This window comes from Trachymyrmex cornetzi, unplaced genomic scaffold (assembly GCF_001594075.2).
Source record: "Trachymyrmex cornetzi isolate Tcor2-1 unplaced genomic scaffold, Tcor1.1 scaffold375, whole genome shotgun sequence".
NCBI classification, from domain to species: Eukaryota; Metazoa; Arthropoda; class Insecta; order Hymenoptera; family Formicidae; genus Trachymyrmex; species Trachymyrmex cornetzi.
In genome coordinates this window covers 234,211-252,470 of record NW_017298480.1, presented here as the reverse complement: position 1 = coordinate 252,470, position 18,260 = coordinate 234,211, and the positions used below count along the sequence as shown (strand labels likewise).

Genomic DNA, 18,260 nt, shown 5'->3' with positions numbered 1-18,260 from the left:
TTACTTTTCCTACTCGGTAACGAGTAACTGTAATTTGTTACTTTTAAAAAGTAACTTTCCATTCCCTGGTGCTATTTTATAATAATCAATAAATAAAATTAAAATTAATAAAGAAGTATACAAAAATCGATCTAAAGTGTTCAATTAAATTAATTTTCATGAAACTTTCACCAAATATTCTTCTATTATACGAGTAGATCATAAAATCATATTTGTGAAAGGATTTTATGTAGAAATAATGATGGCACAAGTGAAACTAAATCACCCTTCTTAGAATTTAGAAAATGCTAACCAAAAAACCGCAAACCATTAAGGGGATACTGGAGTGACGGTCAAACTTAATCAAGGTCGATAGTACAGACTTTTTTAAATTCCAAATTCGATAATAGTGACATCTTTCATTCATTTCTTATACTTATCATATATCGTTGTGTCTCGCTCAAACGTATTCATTTGTCCTTATCTAACATATTGCAATGCCATCTCTTAGAAAGAGATCAACTAAAATACTGCTCGGTTTCATGGCTTCACGTCAATTTTATTCGTAGTATACGAACGAAATTTTTGGCGACTCTTTTCTCTTATATCAAAGCCTCTACCTCGTTTCTAAAAGCATAAGATTGTTCTTCGAGGTTTTCTGTAGGCTGCTGGCTACTTATTTTAAACGGGTAAAATATGAAACTCTCTTATATGGAGCACATATTGTGACGAGTTGATTGCAGGAGCCGGGGACAAAACTACAATTTTTAATTTTCTTCCATTTTTCGTATTAAATTGTAGCTGGCAGCCTGTGTTGTTGTCGATACTTTAATTGTGGAGAAGGACTTTTCAATCCATAAACACAATTAAGAGAAAAGAGTCTTTAAAAATTAATGATAAAACAGGACAGTCCAGCATTCCCTTAAATGACTAAGAGAACACTGCGAAATTCGCAAGATTAAAGAATCGATAAATGGAATCGCCGAAAAGAAACATTATCCAAAAGAGTGTGGCACCATCTTATATGTTCTAAGTCACCATATTGGCTCTCCCGATCATCTTTACATAAAATTCTTTCACTAGTATAATTTTGTGACCCAATAAAACATTTGGAGAAAGTTTCATAAATATTTATTTAGTTAAATGCTTTCGTCCAATTTTTAAGTACCCCTTAATGATTACGCGTGTAGGAGATATCGATTAAAAAAACTTATAACAAATATTTAAAAAATTAAATTATCGTATAATGTTATCAAGAATACATATTTATGGTATGTTTAAAATTAATCATATTCAACAAAAGATGTGCATTTTGCGAAATGCTCACCGCCTCTTGTGCGTAGAGTTCGCGCAGATGCAATTTCGATCGATGCGACCCGTAATATCGCGGATACGCATAGCCATATAACTCAATGCAGCCCTCGATGTAATATGCGGTGTAATGACAATGCGATGCGATCTCAAGAGCGGCTTCGAAAGGAGAACACTTGGCGCGCTGCACATCAAAGGGTAAACATATACGCAGAAACAAACGATTTCCTGCTCTTCGCTGCTTAACGTAGTATCGATTTAATCGTGATAAAAGGCTACTGCTCTTGTTGCCTTAATTTATAGACGACGATTGCCATCTCGATACGTTTATCCGCTCTCGTGGACCCAAAGATTTGTCTTGCGGAAAGAAGACAACGAGCTCCACTTTCCATTGCGTTCCGACCATGTAGGAAAGACTTTCAATCTTTTCCGTGCCTTTTATGCCTCTCGTTTCCCTTCTTCAAAGGTGGATAAACTATTCTGTGTTTCGAATAGACGCATTAAATCGCAAACCGCGTCGGAGCATATGTACATCCTCTGATGTATTCCTCGAATCGAATGCCAGAATTGCAGCTGTGTTCTCGGAATACGGGTCTGATGGTCGGGATATTCCGCCAATTCGTCGTAAATTACATGAAGATCCTCGTCGCGCCCATACGGGCAAGAAACATAATCCCTGCGTTTAATAAAACGCGACAATATATACACTTGTGTTATCGCTTGAACGTTACTTTTAAAACGCGTATGTACATTAAAATACGTACAAAATAATATAACAATTATATGGTTTGGTAATCGCAAATTATGTGAGTTTAAAAACAAATTATGTGTGTTTAAAGCGCTCACGTTTGTTAATTTCACTTCCTGCATATATGTCACGTATTATCGCGTATTAAGTAATGAAAATAACTTTTTGCATTTATGTCTCATGCAGATGTTATATCACGTTGACAACTGCTCTTCATTTGTATCGCGGTGGTAGTCCAAAAGGACCTGCGGGTACCGGAAAAACTGAGACCGTAAAAGACCTGGGAAAAGCGTTGGGTTTTAACGTAATCGTGCAAAATTGTTCAGAAGGGCTGGACTACAAAAGTATGGGCAGATTATTTTCTGGACTGTCGCAAACCGGCGCCTGGGGATGCTTCGACGAATTCAATCGGTGAATATCCTTGAAGCTCTTGAATGAGTATTTTCGCAAACGAAAACGACATAAACCTCATCGAACTTCCTCAAAATGCATTTTGAAAATCTGATAATGCGTATACTAAAAAAAAAAGATAACTTATATATATACTTTATTTATATTGTAGAATGTATAAAAATTGTCTATTTCGTCCCTTACAGAAAAAACAAATTTAATACTGGAAGGTAATAATTAAGTACTTTTTTACCGTTGTTCAATACTTTAATATTCAAAATAAGTAATTAATCATCACCTTTCGGTATCAAATTGGCTAGTATTGGATTTCTATAAGGGATCTTATTTTTTCGTTACGTAAAGCTAATTAGTTTTCTCAAACAGCTTTCTTACCACGTGACGCAAATAAAAAAAAACTACAGATAAAAAGACAGATAGAGAAAGGTTACAAAACACCTTTTTCTTAATCGCAGAATTAACGTCGAAGTGTTATCAGTAGTGGCGCAACAGATTTTATCGATACTGACCGCTCTCGCCCAGAGACTTACGAGGTTCATTCTCGAGGGCACCGCTATACCTCTAGTGCACACCTGCGGCATCTTCATCACAATGAATCCTGGTTACGCCGGACGTACCGAGCTTCCAGACAATTTAAAGTCTATGTTTCGACCAATCTCGATGATGGTGCCGGATAGTTGCATGATTGCTGAAATCAACCTATTCGGCGAAGGTTTTCGAGACATACGCACGTTAGCCAGAAAAGTTACTTGAAATTTTTAACGATTTTTAATTTTAACATAAATAATTGAAGGCTTTTTACAAAAACCAAACAAATCTAAAAAGTTAAATTTTCAGAATATAAAAAGCTTCTCACATCTTTAAACCGTTCATTGTATAAATATGTTAATTTTTTTCAATAAATAAATAGGTATAAAAACAAAGTTTAGATTTTCATAAATATTTTATGACTCGTTAAAAAGATAACGTCTGAATTCGTTTGATTTTTGCGGAAAAATATTTATTATCTATTTATCCTGTATCTCTTATAACAGTAATAATCATAAATGTATAGAAGAAAATATTATTTAAAATCTAAAACAATAATTTTTTATTTCTTATTTACAAAATTTTATAAATTATTCTTCACAAAAACATTTTTTGCTAATATTAAACTTTCAAGCAATGTCCATACTTACAATAGAATATTATAATGCGGAATTTCATGATCAATAATACTGTCAGTACCAATGAATATTTTTAATTAATTTGAATTTCTTGATACTTGAATATCAGTCGTTATAAGGGATGTTCGAGAATAAAGAAATTCGGCTCACTGTCAATATTCTACATCAATTCATCACACACGATCATCATTAACATTGTAAGTATCTGCTAGGTACTGACACTATTATTTAACGTGTAAAGTTCCTGTAACGGCAACATCATAGCGTAACACTGACGCAATGTGTGGATGGTATCCCGTAACATCGCACCGAATATTTAACACACGATATCGCGTCAGATGTTACGCGGTGTACACCGATGTTACGATGGATGTTACTCGACGGATGTTACAGTTGCGATGTTCTGCTGCAAGTATGGACACGGCTTTATATTTCACGAATTAGTTTTCTGTTTAATTTCTGCCACAAAATTGTTCACAATATAAAGCTGTTAATAGAAAATGATTTGGCACCATAATCCAGATTTTTTTAAATGGACTTTTTTGGCTCTTGTAGAAAACCCTTCAATTTTGTAAATAATAAATAATAATAATATATATAATATAATATATACAATATCATTAAATATTTATGAAACTATTTTCGATAGTTAAATGTTAAATATTATATACATATTCAATAGTTAAAAAGTTAAAGAGACTAAATAAATCAATAACTTTTCTAAGTTATTTTTTGTACTTATTTGAAGTAATTTTAATATTATTTCGATATCAGATTTGCTGAAAATTCTACAGAATACTTTCCTTTGTAGATTTTTACTTTGTACTCACTTGCCCAGCAGCAGCTTAGTAAGCAATATCATTACGACTTCGGTTTGAGAGGTATAGTAACGCTGACTCGATATGCTGGCAAAAAGAAACGACTGTATTCCAATTTGCCTGATGAAGAGGTGACTATTCGAATGAATTTAATCTTTTTCAAGAATTTTAGTATCTATTATCTCAAAAGTAACAAAATGTTGCTCAAATATTGAAGAAGAAAAATAATATAAATTCGAGTTATTTGTTGTTTTATGTTACTACATTTATCTGAAATCTTTACAAAGCAATCTTTACAAAGCGAAAACGCAACATTTTCTTGTGCTATGCGAACATTTACCATAAACTTGCATTAGCCAAGTTGAATGTTATCTAGATAATTATCCTCGCCATGAAAGATATGAATGTTGCCAAGCTTACCTCGGATGACCTACCGCTATTCCTCGATATCACCACAGATCTTTTCCCCAACGTAGACGTACCGACCGTGGATTACGAGGAAATTATCAGTTATATAACCAGCGAGGCAATCAAGTTGAAGCTGCAGGTAATCTACTTAGGACGGATATAACATAACTCTCGCTTGCTGGAAGCGACCAACGCATTATGTCAGCCCTAAGGATATTTATCGAGCATTTATCGAGAAATTTTTTATGCTGACAAATATCCAACGCTTACAAATATCAATTTGTGTATGTTAAACTAATATCCTTCTCGGATCATCATTTATTTACGGATCTAATTAGAATTAAATTTTCAACGTTAGCAAAAATATAATCGTAGAAATTTTTGGACTAATCACTGGATAAGTCATTTAGCTGGTTACCTTGGGATTAATCAATCGCTTACATTATCCTGATTACAGCCAATTCCCATGATGGTGACGAAAGTTATTGAGTTGTATGAAACGAAGAGTTCGCGTCACTCAACGATGATCGTCGGTGCGTCAAACACCGCAAAAACCGCAACGTGGAAGATTTTACAGAATACGATGACGACAATGAAGAGCGATGGAAAGCCGGGCTTTAACACCGTTCACGTACATCCCATTAATCCTAAGGCACTGAGTCTCGGTGAACTCTACGGCGAGTACAATCTTTCCACCGGAGAATGGCTCGACGGAGTGATATCGTCCATCATGCGGAAAACTTGTTCCGGTAAAGCGCTTGATTGATTGCGATGTAATATGTGTAATGTAATAAGTATGTTAGACACTGAGAAGCCATGCATCCAATAATTTATATAAAATATTTAAGATATACACATATCTATTAAGATTCTTCTTTACTTCAAAGGTGGCACAATTAAAGAACCGTGTTTTTTTAGTTATCACTGAATGAGTTAGTCAAGTCATTATTTTATCAATCATCAAAAGTGAGCTAAGTTAACTTTATAAAAAATCGTCAAAATAATTACCACTCAAAAAGGTGGTTTTTAATGATTGTGAGACAAAAATAACAAAAATGATTCTTGATCATATTATAAATATATTTTTTTTATATTATTTGATTAGTTAATAATTTTCTGTCAAGTTGGAAAATAATTTTTTCCTTTTCTGAGAAACTTAATTTTTGACTTGTATCATTTGTTAAGTAAAGGTATGATATATTTGGATATTTTTTGTTTGATGACAAATCGACACAAATGTTGTTCTGTCTTTGTTATTCATTGAATGCTATAAGAAAGATAAAACAATGTCTGATTTAATTTATTTTATTAAATGGAAAATATCCTCCATTTATTTTATAATTCAAAACTGCTTATGTAGAAGATATATAGATATTAAACATAAAATTTGAAAAAGAAAAACGCGCCATTTATGCAAATTCGCAAATTTTGTAAGAGATATTCGTTACAAATATGGGATGAAAATGCGTAGAATAAAATATTATTATTGCATCATACACATCAATTAGGTAATATAAAAGTGTCACCCTCGGGATTTGATAATTATGAATATATAATGAAAGTAAAATGGAAGGAAGGAAGAATATGAGCAAAATCATTAAAATGGAAGCTTGTTTCGCTAACACGAGTTCTGCCTGGGAAACATGCTACTATAAAATTCAACGCTCTTTTGATAGAAGATACCCCCGACGAAAAATGGATCCTCTTTGACGGACCCGTGGACGTTGATTGGATTGAGAACATGAACAGTGTCATGGATGACAACAAGGTATAACTTCGTCCATCCTTTGCTTTTCCTCTCTTTTTTCTTGGGGTGAAATTGCATAAGATTAATTAGTGCTTTTCCTGAAAATAAAAATACTGTGTTTTAAGGTATTAACCCTGGTAAATAACGATCGAATCGTTATGCCCAATCAAGTCTCGTTGCTCTTCGAGGTGCAAGACTTGGCTACCGCCTCTCCTGCGTCGATCTCCAGAGCGGGCATGATTTATAATGATTACAAGAACCTCGGTTGGCGACCTTACGTCGATTCGTGGTTGCAAAAGTATAGGGCTAAATCAGATTTCATCGATGAAGTAAGAGACACCTTCCTAAAATTGATTGAAAATTATCGCCATGACCCAGTGAAGCGTAACAGTTCCATTACTTTTCAATTAGATGAATCGACTGTTCGAGAGTCACGTCAATGTCACTCTAAGATTTAAGCGACGGAATTGCGAGGAAGTTGTGCCTGTCACCGAATTAAATGCCGTTCAGTCGCTTTGCAAACTTCTTGAAGTACTTGCGACTCCGCAAAACGGTGTGGAATTAGGCGAGGATCGCGATGTTTTCTCCAACATATGTAAAATGTGGTTTTTCTTTTGGTACGTTTAGTCTCTTAAATTTTTTTTTTAATAAAAACGCGTCTTGATGGTGAACTACATGGGATGCGACCCCACTTCGACGAAACAAAATTACAAATTCGCAACCACCAAGCACGAGTTCGAATATTAACATCAGTTGCTCCTGGACATTTCTAAGTGACACTGATATTGCAGTTCTCTCCGGTGGTTTGCAAGTCATATTAAACTATAAGTTCTAAGTTAATGAAATGGTAATAGTGTTTGAGAGCACTAAATAGCTACATGCAGTTCTACATTGCAGTATGATATGGTCACTATGCGCCTCGGTCAATGAGGACGGTCGCCAGAAAATGGATAAATTCATAAGAGAAATTGAAAATTTCTTTCCGTTACGGGACACAGTCTACGAATATTACGTGGATGCACGTCTGCGGACTTTTATTTTATGGGAAGAAAAATTACCGCTCGCGTGGAAATTTCAAGCCGGGTAAATGATAATATCATTCAATTAATATGTCACGAAATTTAATCTAAAAAAATGTGAATTGTTTTTTATTTCGTTAAAAGATATACAATAAATTGTAATCTTTTTCAATAGTTGTGTTTGATTGTAACTTATAGTGTAAAAAAAACCATTTAATTATAATATAAATTTAACTTTAGAATAAACTTTAGAGATAAAAATTAGGATATTTTGTGAATTTGACGTAATTTCTATATTTTAAGTCGTATACCGTTTTTTTTTACTTTAAAACTGATATAATTAAAAAGTTTTCAGGTTATTATCATGAATAAATCAAGTTTAAAAATTATTCTATCAATTATCAAAAGTAAACTAATTTAACTTTACAGTCCGTTTGCAAGTAACACTTATGTCGTTCTTAAGATTTTTAAAGAAATCAATACTACGAGAGTGACATATTTTAAGTTATGCCATTTTTTAAAGAGAAGGAAAATTTTCTACACAGATTGTTTTAGAGTTAAGACAGTTTAGTAATCGAAATTTGAAAAACGAATTGTCTTATTTTAAATTTAGTCTTTTTAGCTGGCCAAAGTAAACTGTCAGTAATACTTCAAATTATGTCACTTTTGGTGAATTATTTCGGATATTATAATTATTTGTAGGATATCAAAATCGTCACAACTCAAAAAAAGTTTTTTGGAGGTTGTTAAACGAAAATGGCAAAAATGACATTTAATCACGTTTTTAAGAATATATATTTTTTAGCAATATTATTTGATTTGTTAATAATTTTCTGTTAAGTTAAATAATATATATACAGGGTGTTTTCAAATTCGTGCGCGCGAAGTACAAGTCATACTTTACGCTAAAAGAAACAATTTTTTCCTTTTGCAAAATTGTGTCTGACAAGTAGTTTTTGCAGGAGAACAGGTTAAAGTTATACGAGTAAACGCAAAAATTATTTATCGAATGTAATTTTACTATAGGAAAAAATTGTTCGTTTTAGCACAAAAAATAACTTTTTTTCTTTAGCAAAATTACGTCCAATAAGTAGTTTTTGCAGGAGAACAGGTTGAAGTCAACAAATAAGCACAAAAATTATATCGGACGCAATTTCGTTAAAGGAAAAAGTTGTTTGTTTTAGCATGAAGTATCACATCTTATACTTTGCGGTCGCGAATTTGAAAACACATTGTATATAGTTTTTCTCTTTTCTGAAAAACTTAATTTTTTAGTTGTGTCATTTTTGAAGTAAAGAAACTGTTTTATGTTAAATTAATGATATTTAATTAATCATTAAAAAAATTACTAAGGGCTGATAATTATATCATCTCCCATCGAAATCTAATATATCCTTGACTCAATATACAGCTTACCATTCTACAAGATAATAGTACCCACCGTAGACACGATACGATACGATTACATCGTAAGTTCTCTTCTATCGAATGGTTTTCCAGTGCTCGTAGTGGGTCCGGTGGGTACAGGAAAAACGTCCACTATCCACTCGGTACTTGAGCTTCTAGACGACACAAAATACGCTGTTCTGCTTGTAAATATGTCGGCCCAAACTACATCCGGTAACGTACAGGTAAGGCTCTGAACGTATATTGAATGGATAATAGTCTTAAATATTGAATGAACATTTTACATTGACTCTCTTGGTTCAGAATGCAATAGAAAGCAGACTGGAGAAACGAAAGAAAGGAGTTTACGTTCCCACGATCGGTAAAACTATGATTGTTTTCATGGATGATTTTAATATGCCCATGAAAGAAAAATACGGATCGCAACCACCGTTGGAATTGATTCGGCAGTGGATCGATTACGGATTTTGGTAATATTATAATATGCAAAAATATAAGAAAATGAAATTTTCAGGCAAAAAACCTGGAAAAAAAGCAAAAAACGCAACAAAAGATAGCACCACAAGAAACATGTAAAAATGAAAAATCTATTGTATACAATGTATAAAATCGACAGGTACGATCGTCAGAAACAAATGAGAAAGTACATTGAGAGGATACAATTAATAAGTGCCATGGGACCACCTGGTGGAGGCCGCAATGTCATCACAAATAGATTAGTTACGAAATTCAATGTCATTAACATGACTTTTCCAAATGAAAAGCAGATTATAAGAATTTATGGCACGATATTGAAGCAACAACTTTCTGAATTTCACGCTGAAGTAAAAGGAATATGTAAGCTCAAAATAACTCTGGTTGAACATAATTGTAATTTGACAATTACATAAAATGTTTTCTTATCTATCTTAGCAAATGATATAACGTTCGCTTCGATCGATCTATACAATCATGTGATCCAAAAGATGCTTCCTACTCCAACAAAGATGCATTACTTATTTAACTTGCGAGATATTTCGAAGGTAAACATCGTATCACGATTAAAAATCGACAAGCAATTGGCGATAATCGCACGAAAGTAGATACGACAGCAGATACAAAAATTAGTATCGATCCTCGACAGATCTTCCAGGGGTTGCTGCGCAGCCATAAGGACTATCAGCATTCGAGACAGACCTTCTTGCGATTGTGGGTCCATGAGAGTTTCCGAGTTTTCTGCGATCGGCTTATTGACGAGAAGTAAGCGCTCAAGGGGTATTAACTTAATTTGGCTTGGAATACAAGAGAAAAAAATGCTGAGCAATTTCTTTCAGGGACAGAGAGTGGTTCGTGACTCAGCTGAACGATCAGCTCGGAAAGTACTTCGAGTTGACCTTCCATAATGTCTGTCCGGAAAAAAGATGTCCAATTTTCGGTAAACGCGCACAATACCCCTATCTTTAACGTTAACTCTGTTTACTATGTAGCTATCTATTAATATTAACGTTTAACGTATATCGGATTGTTGTTTTATTATTATTTTGTTCGTTTATTATTTTATTGTTGTTATTTTATTATTGGCTTTATTATGTTTTGAAAATCAAGACATTTTTAAATGAATATTTACAGGCAATTTCATGAATGCCTGGGATATATACGAAGACCTTCCTGATATTGGTTCTATAAGGCGCTACGTGGAAGAACAGATGGATGAGTACAATGTTTCTCCTGGCGTAGTGCGCCTCGATCTCGTTCTGTTTCGCGATGCGATTGAACATGTATGTCGTATTGTTCGTGTAATATCGCAGGTTAGTAATTCACATGACGTGCCTTATAACGGTAACATTTTATCCGACGATATCTTGTTAAGAGTTCAGTGATGATATTACGACTTTATATATTTTATATATATATATATATAACATATACATCTCACAATATTTTTTATTAAACGTATTTGATTCTTAATTTAAATAGCGTTGTAAATTTGAGATTGGTTTCTTTGTAGCCTCGCGGTAATGTTCTTCTAGTTGGAATCGGTGGTAGCGGCAGACAATCACTTTCGCGTATCGGCAGTTACATGTGCGATCTGTCCACCTATCAAATTGCCGTTAAGGCGCAATATAGGACGCCGGAATTTCGTGAGGATCTCAAGACTCTGTACTCAATAACCGGGGTGGAGAACAAACCGACCAGTTTCCTCTTCAGTGATACTCAAGTAGTCGAGGAGCAGTTTCTGGAAATTGTCAACAATATGCTGAGTACTGGCGAAGTGGCTAATCTCTACAAGAGCGACGAAATGGAGGACGTAAGTCGGTTAATACGCTCCACACCACTGTCATTTCATCTGCATCTGTATATAATCCGTGACGTCATTCTATTAGGGCGTTTTCTCTTGGAAAAGAGAATCAGCGAAATTAAAAGGATAACGGAAGTGCTATTTCCGATTCCATATGAAATTTATATCTCGTTTCATTATTCTATCTCGTATTCTTCTTGCTTATCTTGTATCATGAAAAATACATACGTTAAAAGTGTTTGGAAAATATTTTTGCATTATTAAAACCACAAGAATGTTTTAATCATGCAAATATCATGTTTAATATGATATAAATGTGTAAATACATATTGTTCTGTTTATTAACACAATATTGTTCATTATGGATCACCGAGGTTATTGTATGTTAGAAATCAACATCTTTAAAACATTTTTAACCGAATTATTGGATTGATTATTTTATAAAGCAATGTAGTCTTATACAAATTTTTTTTTAATATGAAAGTTTGAAGATCATATTTAAAATATTATTCGTTATAATATTTTTATATTTAATATTATTTTTAAAGCAAATACAGAAAATACATTTTTCCTACATTTTTTAAATGATACCAGAGATAATCCTTTTTTAAATAATTATAAGCATATGTACATAAAAAGTGTAAATAAATTCATATAAATGATGCGAATAGCTGCACGTATTAAGGGTAATTTAAGAGTCAAAATATTTAATGCGACACAGATATAATGCACAATTCAAACAGTTTAAATGTTCTAATAATGATATAAATTCCATTTGTCTAACAATAATTCAACTACGAAACTGTGAAAATAGTACAGAAGGGTATTATTCCAGGATATATTACGTTTCGCAGATTAAAAATAGACTATCAAAGGAAGTAACGAAGAATGGGAAGACACCAACGACTGAGACGGTATATTCCTTCCTGATCGAGAGGGCGCGTGCCAATATGCATTTGATCCTGTGCATGAGCCCGATCGGCGATGCCTTCAGGAACAGATTACGGCAGTACCCTTCCCTGATCAATTGCACGACCATCGATTGGTTCTTGGAATGGCCAAGAGAAGCTCTCCTCGAAGTTGGCAACAAGTTCCTCATGAATCTCAATCTGACGCTCACTATCACCGGCGAAAATAAAGTGGTAGGTACGCCCTTCCCCTTTCCGCGCGATCGATTCCATTCGATTCGATTCTTACGATCAACGCGCGTTTCCTACCACCAATCTTTTTCTCCTCCTCCCTCCCCTATCTTTCTCCTCCCCCGCTCCTCGTTCTTCTTGCCGACCATTTCAGCGAATCCGATTATTTTCCCATCTACGGTTTGCCCCTGATGTCTGCGGACGTCTGGCGCATTTCTTTCCATCGGCCGAGGCTGAGATTGGGCGCTTGGATACCTCAAAAATGCTTTTGATATTCATAATTCGTCAAGATGCCCGGGAAAGCTTTGTACTCATTTCGTTCCGGGTTCTGCGAATAAAATTGTATCAAAGAGTACACAGTGCGCAAAAAATACGCAGAAGTATATTGTCGCAATTAGACAAATACTTTAATCGACATCCAAACAAATGTTTAATCCACCATCAATAAATTCATAAAATTTCATATATTTTTAATATATGTATAACTACCGTAATGAGTTTCTTTCATTTCTTTGTAAGAATTTCTTCTTAAACGGCGTCTCATTTCTAGATTATTTATTATTCATGCAGCTTTTAGTCTTAATGCATTTATGATTCCTGGTGCTATTACGTCCCTTTTTTAATATCACAAAACGAAGATACTTTCTCGTCATAATGTCCGAGTAAAAATTTCGAATGGAATAGATAATCACGAGCGTCTGAAATAATCATATATTAAATGCAGTTGGCTTTAATTTGGAGAATATTAGACGATGAAGCGAATGCGTATCATAAGGGATCGCTGTTAATCCTGGCATAAAATGAACGCATTTTATACGGAACCATTTTATTACGTCCAGCAAGCACGAAGCATTGATATAGGGTACAGCTGGTTAAAAAATTTATACTGCGACTGTAACGAACACGAACATTATGAGGATGCACTTTTCTACAGGAACCGCGACAATCCGCGACGGCCATTCCATTGCCACCATTGCAGGATCGAATGCGAGATGGAATTGCAGCATCATTCTCTTTGATCCACGACACAGTGTCCCAGTTCTCTCGCAGAATGGCCGTTGAAATGAAGCGTTATAATTACGTGACTCCTGTGAATTTTATCGAGCTAGTAGTCGGTTATAAAGAGTGAGTATTGAACAAATGCAATATATATATATATATATATACCATATATATGTACACATACACATACATGCACGCAAATGCGCGCGCGCGTATGCAGGCAACATTATAGTTTTTATATTTTACAATTAGTTACCCAATTATAAATATAAATGATTATGCGTGCACAAAACCACAATTTTTAGTAACTGAACAATAATTTAAAGAAGTTATTGATACGGTGCATTGTCTGAACAATTACTTTCACGATAGTAATTTCAAAACAGTTGCTTGTTTTGGACACATTCGTTAAATTACGTCTTCATTTAAGGTTGAATGATTTTGCACAAGTATTAAAAAATTTAGCTATATATACAGATCTGAAAATAATTTTGTTGACCCATGAAAATAATTATGTAGGAAATTCAAGCATAATGAGCAAAGTTGTAAAAAATTTAGAAATTTCCGTTCCAGAAATCACCTTAAGCGTCCTACATAATTATTTTGATTATCCAACAAAATTTTCAGATTTGTATCTAGTTAAACTTATTAGATGTCTTGATAAAAGTAAACCGTTCTTTCTTTGTAATATGCTATTTATTATAAATGTGCATATTACAACCATGAAACTAATTGTTCGTGCACGATTATATCGATGATTTCTTCAAACTATTTTGTTATTTATATTTCTAAACTGATAGTTTATATTTATATTTAGACAATTAAATTAATTGTGAAACTACCAGCGCCATAATGTGTACGTGGAACTACAATTTTTAATATCTAGAAAATAGTTTGAAGAAATCGATGTAATGATGACGGCCCGATTTTTGCATTTTAATTAGCTTTGCAACTGTATACCGTCAGACATTTCCGATATTTTAAAATAACATAATTACATCTGATATAAGCAGTATTTATTGCGGGTTTTTCGATAAAAATAAAATAGAAGTGATATTCGAATCACGCGCAGAATGTTGAAGAAAAAGAGACAAGATTTAGCAGATCAAGCGAACAAACTTCGCGGCGGCCTCTCGAAGATCGACGATACCCGGGTGAAAGTTAAAGAAATGGCGGCGGAGCTCGAAGTCACTCAGCAGCAAGTTCATAAATCTACGAGGGAGTGCGAAGAATTCCTCGTAACGATAGGTACACGGCGCACGCGACAGTGATATATTATCAACGGCGTTTATCAGATTAATCTATAAAAACTTATTGCTTTTAACGCTCTCCCTGGTTCTAACTTTCCTCGTGCACTTAATTAATCATACGGTATCCGCCTGCATCGTTCACCGCTTTTAACCATGCTACGCTTGCAATGCGCGTAGCAAACCAAAGCCGTGACGCTGATGAAACGCAAAAACAGATCACCGCCAAATCACTTCGTATCGCCGAGGAGCAAAAAGAATTTAAAAAGCTCGAGCAGCTTGCAAGGGCTGATCTGGAGACCGTCGAACCTGCCTTGGACGAGGCCATCAAGGTCATTATTGAATTATCTCTTCTAAGAACATCATTTTAAACAATAAAATTTCTGATCGTTTTTTTTCTTCAATTCTTTTTCGCATATTTTTTTTATAAATTTAACTATTAATTTATGTGATGTTTAATTAAGTGATTCAGCCTTCTTAATATTATCATGCTATGAATACGTAATGTTAAGATAACAATGACTTTGGATTATAGACGACCAAGAATAAAAGAATTTCGCTCGATAATTAAATTTTTATTGTCAAAAGAATGTATCTCTTCAGTTGAGAATAAGAGAATGAAAAGAGATAACTGTCTTTTTTTACAGAAAGTTATTTTTTATAAAGAATTTTACCAAAGAATTGAATGTTTCTAAAGAGCTTATTTATCTCTTAAACTTCTTTTTAATATGGTATACCCAGTTTTCTTTTTTCAAATTTGTTCCAATACTTTTTCCGTTGCTTATTGTCCATATTTAAAACGCGCTTATAATGATGTTAGCGCACATTTAAATTCACGTTACATATATTATAGAATTTTAGAAATAAAAGCACGCATTAATCTATAACGCGTTCTGAATACGAGTCTATAGTCGATATTCATAGTCAGATCTTATATTCAAGACCGTCTTGAGTATGGTCTTAAGAAGTCATAAACCAATCAGAAGGCCGCATTAGCGTCTTAAGACATTACTTAAGATGGTCTTGAAATAAGACTCGACTATGAATACCGGCCTATGTCTTTTTTAATAATAAATAAAGATATCATTTGATTTGATATCATTATTTTTCGTAATATCTAGCTTTTTGATTAAAACCAAATTTTTTACAATGTGTTTATTTTTATGAAAATTATAAGCAATTGAATCAAGTGGGTACGTAATACCACAGTGTGTTATTTCCATATAACGGTATTTAAGAGTTAAGATAATAAGATCTTAAGTAGAACATTATGTGACAAAAAAATGACAAATTATTTTAGGCGTTGGAAACTTTAAGCAAGAAAGATTTAGCTGAAATAAAATCCTTTACGCGTCCGCCGCCGAAAGTCGAAATGGTGATGGAGACGGTGATGATCTTAAAAAACTCGGAACCCACGTGGGCGGAAGCAAAGCGCCAACTTAGTGACGTGAACTTCATTAATACGGTGAGCGACAATGTTGCGACTGACAAGTTTATTCATTTCCAACTAACTCGCTCTGATCTGATTTCTAGCTTCGTGACTTCGACAAAGATCATATATCGGACAGAGTTCTACGAACAATAGCCAAGTATACGTCCAATCCTGAATTCGATCCCATAAAGGTCGGTGTGGTGTCTGCTGCAGCTAAGTCACTTTGCATGTGGGTGATAGCTATGGAAAATTACGGCAAGTTATACAGGTAACTCATCCAAAACAAGAAGCAAATTCAAGACGTACGTGTCGAACTTCTTTTTTCTTTATTTTTATGTGTATGACTTTCCAGTAGAAAAATCTAATACCGTAAATATTAAATTGATTAATGATTAATTATTTATTTCGAATATCAAAAGCATTATCATAAATAAAATAAGATAACTTTGGTTCAAATTTTGATAACTTCGATGCCTAAATAGCACGTATGTTAAAATTAGAATTTAAAATTAAAAACTGTTTTAAACAGACATTTTAAAACATTTTTTTAATTTTAAGATGTCTTACATCCTGATTTTGAATATATGGTACATGCTATTTAGGCATTTTTAAAATTTGGATTAAAGTTGTTCTGATTGGAAGTTTTAGAGTTTCTTTTATGGTAACAACAGTGTTTTTAATATTTGAAATACCTAAATAATTAGTCACATCACGACTATTTAATACTGCGGTATTAAATTTCTCTGAAAAAGTAATACATTTATGTGTAATACATGAAATAGATCTTTAAAGTAACATATTACTATTATTTAATTGATTAATTTCATCCGCTGCATTGCGCCATTCTGCCATTGTAGATTTGATTATACTTTCGCAATGTATTGCAGAATCGTAGCGCCAAAACGGGAAAAACTACAGATCGCGTTGAAGTCGCTAAAACAGAAGGAAATGGCCTTAAAGGAGGCAATGCAACAGCTGCAGAACTCACGCGAGCAGCTCGAGAGATTACAGCAAATGTACGATGTGAAGATGAAAGAAAAGGAGAATTTGATTAGACTGGTGAGTACACCCATGTTTTCTTGCGCGCTTTAGAACACCGGAAATGACCTCGTATAAAGCCGAGAGCACGGTCTGGTGAGGGAAGTCGGCTTGGTCCAATCCGACTCCGTCCACCGGTAACACTTATAGTTAACAAACTTGCTTTAGTAACTGCAGAAGCTTGCATTTACTCGCATTTCCATCGACAAGATGTATTCCTTCGAGCGAATCCGGCGAATCCATATTGATGATGAGAGAACGAGGTCTATTCCGCGATGTTGCGCAGATTAATTACGAAGTTATTTCTACAATGAAATTTTGATCTTTGATATTCGCGATAACAATTTTTAATATGTATGTTATTTAATAACAAGTTTTAATATGCTGTTGATAAAATTAATGAACCGTGATATTAATAAAAAAAAATATTAGAAATATAGAAGAAGAAGAAGAAGAAGAAGAAGAAGAAGAAATATGTATTTAATAAACATTTTAACACTTTTTTTGTGTTTTTCTTTTACTTTTATCAAACGTTTCTATCTGCATTTGTCGAAATGCATTTCATATATGAATGTAATTTTATAATTACATTCTCTTTTCTCTCAGGCTAAACTATTAAAGCTGAAATTAGAGCGTGCCGGGACGTTGGTGGACCGCTTGTCTGATGAACGAATTCTATGGGAAAATACTGTAGCGTCATTAAACGAGTCTTTCGACTGGCTGCCTGGTGATTGCTTGATATCCACCGGATTTGTGTCTTACCTCGGTCCGTTTGTATCCAATTACAGGCAGGAACTAATAAGCATTTGGTCTAAGGAGGTAAATTAAAATTCGTTTTCCTTTTTTTTCTTCGTAATTTTTCATCAAACCATATAAAAATTTTTTTACGTAAAATTTTCAAATTAATGGCATATACTATATGCAGGGAATGGAAGTAACTCGTTACTTGTAACGAAGTTACAGTTACAAGTTACTTTTTTGGTAACTTTATTAGTAACTGCGTTACTTTTTTTCTTTGGTAACTGTAACGGTAACGAAGTTACATTTTTTTGGTAATGGTAACGAATTTTACAGTTACTTTTATCGTTACTTTGCACATGATTGGACACGATA

General features: G+C 33.8%; 1 protein-coding gene across 1 annotated transcript in view; it reads left to right on the top strand.

The window, feature by feature from the left end:
* Positions 1-18,260, top strand: part of kl-2 (dynein heavy chain 2, axonemal kl-2) — a 58,341-nt gene that overhangs the window by 27,457 nt on the left and 12,624 nt on the right. Inside the window, exons 26-50 of the mRNA XM_018511514.1 lie at positions 2,225-2,449; positions 2,902-3,190; positions 4,424-4,561; positions 4,807-4,977; positions 5,296-5,587; positions 6,515-6,606; positions 6,711-6,914; positions 6,997-7,202; positions 7,483-7,668; positions 9,016-9,235; positions 9,315-9,481; positions 9,628-9,848; positions 9,924-10,033; positions 10,135-10,250; positions 10,325-10,425; positions 10,620-10,768; positions 10,999-11,298; positions 12,144-12,431; positions 13,363-13,553; positions 14,503-14,678; positions 14,858-15,009; positions 15,978-16,142; positions 16,211-16,377; positions 16,997-17,168; positions 17,754-17,966. Of these exons, the coding sequence (XP_018367016.1) occupies positions 2,225-2,449; positions 2,902-3,190; positions 4,424-4,561; positions 4,807-4,977; positions 5,296-5,587; positions 6,515-6,606; positions 6,711-6,914; positions 6,997-7,202; positions 7,483-7,668; positions 9,016-9,235; positions 9,315-9,481; positions 9,628-9,848; positions 9,924-10,033; positions 10,135-10,250; positions 10,325-10,425; positions 10,620-10,768; positions 10,999-11,298; positions 12,144-12,431; positions 13,363-13,553; positions 14,503-14,678; positions 14,858-15,009; positions 15,978-16,142; positions 16,211-16,377; positions 16,997-17,168; positions 17,754-17,966 (4,711 nt within the window). The remainder of the gene's footprint in view (positions 1-2,224; positions 2,450-2,901; positions 3,191-4,423; positions 4,562-4,806; positions 4,978-5,295; positions 5,588-6,514; positions 6,607-6,710; positions 6,915-6,996; positions 7,203-7,482; positions 7,669-9,015; positions 9,236-9,314; positions 9,482-9,627; positions 9,849-9,923; positions 10,034-10,134; positions 10,251-10,324; positions 10,426-10,619; positions 10,769-10,998; positions 11,299-12,143; positions 12,432-13,362; positions 13,554-14,502; positions 14,679-14,857; positions 15,010-15,977; positions 16,143-16,210; positions 16,378-16,996; positions 17,169-17,753; positions 17,967-18,260) is intronic.